The following is a 7305-nucleotide window of genomic DNA, read 5'->3' on the forward strand; positions in this document are numbered from 1 at the left end:
TTCAGAAACGAGACAGGCACGGGGCTGGGTGTCCCAGCACTGAAGAGGGCGTTCTGTTCCCGCAGAGGATGGAGTTCAGTTCCTAGAACCCACACTAGATGGCTCAAAACTGCCTTGAATTCCCGCTCCGGGGTTTAATGCCCTCTTCAGGCCTTTCCAAACCAACTGCACTCACTTGCACGTTCCAACACACAATTTAAAACTAAAAATAAATCAAGAAAAAAAAAAAAACCCATGAAGTCCAGTGAGGTAGGATATGGTTTAATGAACTTTAGTGGAATCTGGGACCCCGATGGATCAGGAGGCGTCCATATGGCTTCTCTTGTTCCACAAGAAGGATCTTCTCTGCGGACAGCACTGGTAGGGAAAGGAGAAGGCAGGAGTGTGTTAAGCTTCTGGCCTGTCTGCCCCTATCTCTCTTGTATCTACACTCACCCAGGAGCAGGTAGAAGACCCGAGAAGCCAACTTCCGGGGGCTGAGAGGAGGTACCAGGCTGCTGAAGTCAAGCTCCCTGTTGGCTTGCAGCTCCAATGCTACCGCTCTGCAGGGATTGAGGGCTGTCAGCAGGGTTAACAGCCTAGCCCCACCCCTTGAAAGGACCCCTTCCTGATACCTAAATACAGCCTCTGAAGAGAGTAGCTCAGGTCCTGGGGGCATCTCCATGGGCACTTCCGGGATTTCGGGCAGCATGGGTAGTGCAGGAGGCTCTGGCTGCCCCTCTTCAGTCCAGGCCCTAGCAGACCAAGGGAGTAGCTCAGGGAAGAAGGCTGGTAGTTGTGACAACAGGCAGGACCACTATGGGGTTGAGCTTGGAGCCCCTGGCTGCTTACCACCGTTCCTCTGGGGGGATGAGACTAGTCCGTGACTTTTCCTCTTCAGCTGCTTCCAGGGAGAGTTCTGTGAGGAAGAGAGCACTGAGGAGTCTTCTCAGCTCTAAGGCGCTGGGACCTTGTCATCCTGGGGGTGTAGTGCATTCACCTGACATGCACAAGGCCCAAGACTATGAAGCTTCCCCTCCCCATATCCTGTGGCCTCGTGCAAAGTGGGGACACTAAGCATCAGGCCTGAGTTCTGCATGCCCCTCTCCAGCACCTACCTGAAGAGAGCATGAGGGGACCACTGGGCTCCTGGGCCTCCCTCAGGACCTGCAGGTGAGAGAGCAAGAACTGAGACCTGAGCACCGGGGTCAGGTCTAGGTCTGGTAAGCAGGCTGGTGTGCGTCAGGAGAGAGCTGCCCAGAGCTGGCCAGAGCTGAGGCTTACAGGGCATGGTGGAGGCGGTTACCTCAATCTCGCTCAGAGCTTCAGTCAGTCTTCCCTCCTTGCCTGCCACTTCCCTCTCCTCAGCTGCCTCTTCAGGCTCCCGTCGTGGTCTTTGTCCCAGCATTCTTGAGGGTGTCTGGGCACAGTGGGTCCATAAAGCTAGTAGTTCTGGCGCCATCCAGCCCGCTGACGACAAAGGGGAAGGTTGAAATCATGGGACAGAGGATTCCAGTTCTGAAGATCCCACCTGCCCAATCGTCATCCTTACAGAGAGTCGGGGTTCTGAAGAGCTCCGCCGGGCTTGTAATCATCCTTTGGGGAGGCTGGATCACGGGCTGCAAGAGGGTGCAAGGCCAGTGGCCCTTTTATGAGAGCACCGCTCGTCACTACCCCTCCTTTGTAAATTGTTCCCAGAGCCTGTGCCTGCTTTCAGGCTCATGACCTGGCCTGTAGTGGCTAAATGGGTAGATGGTGACCTGATGTTGGTGGATGTGGTGTAGACACAGTCTTCCCCCACGTACTTTCTAGGAAATAGGGTCTTTTGTTATATTCCCAGGGATCCTTAGGAGGTCAGAAGTCCAGCATGCCTCTACTCCCTGGGGAGAACCGGAGCTGCACTCACATAATCCCAGCAGTGAGCTCTGGTCTGCAGCTGTTGCTCAAATTTCTTCCGGGAGATCTGAGTTTCCTTGTCCCAGAAGAGTAACTGGCGGCGTTGGCGGCCAGGTGGGCTCGGAGGAGGTGGGGGCCTCTTCTGGAGTAGAAGGGGAGGCAAGGGTCAGGCTGCCCACCTCCCCTTTCCAGTGGACTACTGATGGCCCCACACTCTGCCCGGAAGAAGCTTGGGTAAAGTCCTTATGCAATTCATAGATTACTCAAAGGTACCTATTGGGAAGAGGACACACCACAAGGAAGGTATGGGAAGGGACATTGTTGATGGAAGTAAAATCCTCAGTGTAAGCTAGCAATGGCCCTGGGCTTAAGGACAAAGACATAGGAGGGGAAGGTAAAGAAGACCTACTCACCTCGGCACTAGGTGGGGTAGGTAGGCGCAGCTCCTGAGGAGGGGTCACCTCTGCAACAACACCCATAAGCCCCCTCGCTGTTTTTGCCCTTTTTAAAGACAAGGTCTGGCATTCAAGTTCATGCTGTCTTAAGGTGATCCTGCCCCAGCCTTCTGGAGTGATTGGACTACAGGTGTTATCGCCACAATCTTGTTTTGTTTGTATTTTGATTTTGGAGAGAGGGTTTCTTTGTGTAGCCCTGGATGTCCTGGAACTCACTATATAGACCAGGCTGGCCTAGAACTCAGATCCTCCTGCTTCTGCTCCCCAAGTGCTGGCATTAAAGGTGTGTGCCACGGCCAACTGGCTAGCCCCTTCATTCTTTTTTTTTTTTTAATATTTATTATGTATACAATATTCTGTCTGTGTATGTGTCTGCAGACCAGAAGAGGGCACCAAACCTCATTACAGATGGTTGTGAACCACCATGTGGTTGCTGGGAATTGAACTCAGGACCTTTGGAAGAGCAGGCAATGCTCTTAACCACTAAGCCATCTCTCCAGCCCTAGCCCCTTCATTCTTGAAGCTACTAGTGTCTCCCTTAGATGGCAGGGGTAAGGACTTTTCTCTCTACAAGTGTGCAAATGTTCCCAAGGAAGCACCCAGTGATGGACACTTACCAGTAAGTATGGCCTCAGGCTCCCAGCCTGTCAATTTCTGTACCTCAGGAGGGAAGAGCTGGCCTGGAAGTGGTTCTCTTATGCCTTCAATCCTGAAGGGAAATAGGCAGATAAGGAAACCCTTCCCTGCAATGACCCCTTACCTGGTACAAGGATTCCTGTCCTTACTGTGCTGGAGCTGGAGGTGAGATCGAGGGGACCACACCCTCACCCTCCATGGCCCGGGGTTCTTCCTTGGATTCTGCAGAAAAAGGATCAGAACACTAAGGAGACAGAAGAGGGTGCTGTCCATCCCCAAGTTAGCTGTGCAGGGACCTCACCATCCAGTGCTGGGGAAACCCTCCGCTGCTGGAGAAGCCTGCGTCGCCGACGTTCCTCCAGCAATATGGCATCATCTTCCTCTGCAATCAGCAGATCCAAATCTCCTCGACTGACCTCTGGGAGATCCTGCTCCCCCTATGGAGAGAGCAAAACAGTGGCTTTTTGGGGTTGAGCCCAAGGAGGCCCAGTGGGTGCTAAGGGAACAGAGTGTGGGGAAATGGAAAAGAGAAGGCAGAACTACAGGGGTGCGATGGGGGCTGGACTGGAGTTTAAAGGAAAACTCACCTCAATCTGCAACATGCGTATGGGCTCTGCCTCCTGTAGAGTGATGGTCTCAGGAGACTTTGCAGTGGCTAAGGTCCTGTCTGGAGAGGTAGGAAAGTCAAAGCAGCCCTATTTTTTTTGTTTGTTTGTTTTGTTTTGTTTTTCGAGACAGGGTTTCTCTGTAGTTTTGGAGCCTGTCCTGGAACTAGCTCTTGTAGACCAGGCTGGTCTCGAACTCACAGAGATCCGCCCGCCTCTGCCTCCCAAGTGCTGGGATTAAAGGCATGCGCCACCACCTCCCGGCAGCCCTATTACTTCTTTCCAAGTTGTTAGGGGCAGGAACACTTTGGGGACCAAAAGCCAGGCTAGTCCCCAACAAATACTCCCAAGCGCATCTTCTTTTCTCACTATGTAGATTAGGTTAGCTTCAAACTAAGAGATCCCACCTGCCTCTGCCACTGCTCAGATTGAAGGTGTGCAGTCACCACACCCAGCCTGAGTCAGTTTGCAGCCCCTAGCTTTGAACTCTTGGTCTTCCTGCTTCTACTTTCTGTTTGCTCGGATTACAGGTGTCCACCTGTTGTTTTTGTCCCCCCCCTTTTTTTTTTTAAAAACGGGGGGGGGGGGGAATGTTGAAATAGTTTCCTTAACCAGTCTAGGCTGGCCTTGAACTCAGTATCTGACCTGGGCGGGTGTTAACTTTCAATGGGATTACAGACTTGTCACCAGGCCTGACTGGGTCGGACTCATCAAGAGTTATTTAATCAGCTCTTGGGTCCCTGAGTCTTTCATCAGAACAGCCCTCCCTGCTGACTTGGCTCCCTGGGCTTAGCAGTGACTTCAGGAGGGGGGGTCTTCTTACCAATTTTCTCTGGGGTCACAGCCTCTAAAAGATGTCGAATCTTTGGAAGAAATTGGGAACGAAAGACAGATATCAGCTTCAGTCCTCTCTGGCCTCACTCTCAGAACATTCAGCGGACACTGGACACCAATCCGGCAGTCTCTCTTTGTATTTATATCTTAGGTTTTTTTTTTTTTTTGCTTATTCTTTTATTTTATTTTTTATTTTATTTTATTTATTTATTTTTTTTTTCGAGACAGGGTTTCTCTGTAGCTTTGGAGCCTGTCCTGGAACTCCCTCTGTAGACCAGGCTGGCCTCGAACTCACAGAGATCCGCCTGCCTCTACCTCCCGAGTGCTGGGATTAAAGGCGTGCGCCACCACCGCCCGGCTTCTTATTTATTTTAGAGACAGATTTTATTTGTCTACGTGTGCACGCATGGACCCTTGGAGACCAGAAGATAGGGCTGGATGTTGGATCCCTGGAGCTGGAGTTATAGGTGGTTGAAAGCTGGCAGTGAAGTCCTGTCCCAAACACGCTCGTGCCCCCTAGTCATGGTTCCAGCCCCATCTGCACTTTGCCCTCTTAAACTTTCGACAGCCCTCCTCCTTGAAACCTGAGAGTTCTTAAATTAGTTACTTCACCACGTGCACACACGCACACATTTCCAGAACTGGGAATCAAAGCTAAGGCCTTGTGCATGTTCAACAAATGCTCTATCACGGGGCTACACCTCCAGCCCTAAGCCAAATCTTTGCACCATTTGACAGCGATATGTTATAAAGTCACCAATTTAGTTCCCCCCCACCATCCCTGTCCTAACCTTACCCCCAAAGTAGCCTTATCCATTTGTGCAATAAGCCCCACAACATCCATATAGCAACCGTTGTTGTGGACAGAGATGAATAGAAAGATGCTTGGGTAGATGGTAATGGGGACTGGTTTGCGTGTAGGGTCAACAAAAAGAAGACAGTAGGCTTGGTAAAGTGCTCAGATCCCAACATAATTGCTTTTGGCTTCAAGTGGAGTAATTTCATGGCAAGGGTGTCATCAGACTAAGTCTGTAAGAATAAGGGACCCCCTGACCAGCAGAGAATGAAGAGCAATAAATGTATTTCTGCAAGCAAAGAAGTAAATGTGGCATTTTGGGATATGGAAAATTATTGGTGTTTGGTAGCTAAGGTTGCCTAGAGAAGAGAAAAAAATGGAATGGGTACCACTCAATTCAGGCACCAAGATCCCTAGATACTGATACCATATGCGGTCAGGACCAATTGCTTCAATGAGAAAATGGGGAATGGATGTTGTCTAAGCTGTGGGGATGATGGGAGAAGATGGGGGAAGAACAACCAACACCTAGTCTCAGTGTTGGGAACAATGGGGATAGGAGAAGAATCAGGTCGGCCCTAAGTAAGCAAGATCTGGGGCTTTGCTTGCTTGTTTGCATCCACCAGTCCCTTGCTCCATGGCCTCTCATGGGTTCCATGCCCAGACCTCAGTGTCAGATTGACATAAGGACACCAGCTAACTCTTCCTTCTATACTATCATTTCATGATTTCTGAGGGGGTCTAGGGAAAGGAGCCCTACCTGAGGAATATCAAAAGGGCTAGGAAGCCTGGGATCCACAGACATCGTCCCAAAAAAAGGTTCTGGAGCATCTTCCAGCATCTCCATCATAGCCAGGCAGTTAGGAAGGAGCAGGTTAGGTCTGGGAGAGAATGAAGGATGTCAAGGACAAGGCTGAGAGCCGGTGAAGCTCAACAGGTAAAGTCCCTCTGACCTCCGCATGCATAGAATGGTCTCTCTCTCACACACGCATGCACATACACACGCACACATGAATGTATTAAAAAAAAAGCTGGCGCACACCTTTAATCTCAGCACTCAGGAGACAAAGGCAGGCAGATCTCTGTGAGTTTGAGGCCAGCCTGGGCTACAGAGCGAGTTCCAGGGCAGGCTCCAAAGTTATACAGAGGAACCCTGTCTCGAAAAACCAAAGAAAACGAGGCTGAGGCCAAGCAGGTCTGGATGGCCGCAGCTCCAGGACTCACAGGTCAGCATCCTCCATATCAATGCGAATCCGCAGCTGGGCCCGGTGCAGATGCTCGAGGATATGCTGGATGTCTTCTGTGGTCAAGGAGGGTGAAACAACCAGGTTAGCCATGGACCATTCAGCTCTAGCCCTCCTCGGGTGTCCCCAGCCTTACCCACAAGGTACTGGCACTGTTGGGAGTAGACCCGTATCACACCAATCTGAAGCTGGGCGGAGAGATAGAGAGAGAAGCGGGGCCGGGGCAGCCCGGGCATCGGAGGTTGCACTCGTACCAGCACATAATTGAGTATTTCCTCGCTGGGAGAACAACGGACCCTGGTCAATGCTGCACTCGCCGTAGCTCCCAAACCAGAGACTCCTCCCTCTTTTCCGGGCCTTACCAGGTCTTTACTACGTTCACTTTCAGATATTCCCGCTTCACCAACCGGCTGCCTCGGGTTGCCGCTAGCCTGGAAGGGTGGGGACGGGTATGGCCTGTCAAATTGAAATTCCCACTACTTGGTTCCTCGCTTAGCGGTCAGCCCTGCACTCACCAAATAGTGGCAAAGCAGCCTGTATGGCGCTGAAGCACGTTGGGATAGTAGAACATCTCCGCAGTTCACGCTCCGCACCAATCCGTCTGGATCTCAATCTGAATTCTTTAGGACGCGAGATTCCCAGCACCATTGAAGAGGAGTAGGAATTTGGACAGGGGGCATGGTGCATGTGGATGCAAAAAGCCCAATTAATAAGACGACCAACGCTGGGCGTGGTGTCGCACGCTTTTAATCCCAGTACTCAGGAGGCAGAGGCAGGCGAATGAATCTTTGTGCGTTCGAGGCCAGCCTGGTTTACAAAGTGAGTGCCAGGACAACCAAAGATACACAGAAACCCCGTCT

General features: G+C 51.3%; 1 protein-coding gene across 1 annotated transcript; it reads right to left on the minus strand.

The window, feature by feature from the left end:
• Positions 1 to 271: 271 nt before the first annotated feature.
• Rec8 (REC8 meiotic recombination protein) lies at positions 272 to 7016 on the minus strand. Its single transcript, XM_057786443.1, has 19 exons — positions 6961 to 7016; positions 6808 to 6876; positions 6582 to 6724; positions 6426 to 6501; positions 5962 to 6082; positions 4395 to 4434; positions 3554 to 3633; positions 3268 to 3403; positions 3116 to 3188; positions 2948 to 3039; positions 2289 to 2338; positions 1886 to 2017; positions 1532 to 1598; positions 1286 to 1449; positions 1098 to 1146; positions 832 to 898; positions 615 to 734; positions 436 to 542; positions 272 to 357 (listed from the first exon to the last, which is right to left on the minus strand). Exons 1-19 carry the CDS (start codon positions 7014 to 7016, stop codon positions 272 to 274), a joined length of 1728 nt encoding a protein of 575 aa, XP_057642426.1.
• Positions 7017 to 7305: the final 289 nt, after the last annotated feature.

Source organism: Chionomys nivalis, chromosome 12, assembly GCF_950005125.1.
Source record: "Chionomys nivalis chromosome 12, mChiNiv1.1, whole genome shotgun sequence".
Classification (NCBI taxonomy): domain Eukaryota; kingdom Metazoa; phylum Chordata; class Mammalia; order Rodentia; family Cricetidae; genus Chionomys; species Chionomys nivalis.

Coding starts and splice junctions, on each gene's coding strand:
- Rec8 (XM_057786443.1), bottom strand. CDS start 7,016: ATGTTCTACTATCCCAACGTGCTTCAGCGCCATACAGGCTGCTTTGCC. Junction 2,018..2,288: donor CTACCCCACCTAGTGCCGAG/GTGAGTAGGTCT, acceptor CTTCTACTCCAG/AAGAGGCCCCCACCTCCTCC. Junction 1,450..1,531: donor CTTCAGAACCCCGACTCTCT/GTAAGGATGACG, acceptor CTTTGTCGTCAG/CGGGCTGGATGGCGCCAGAA.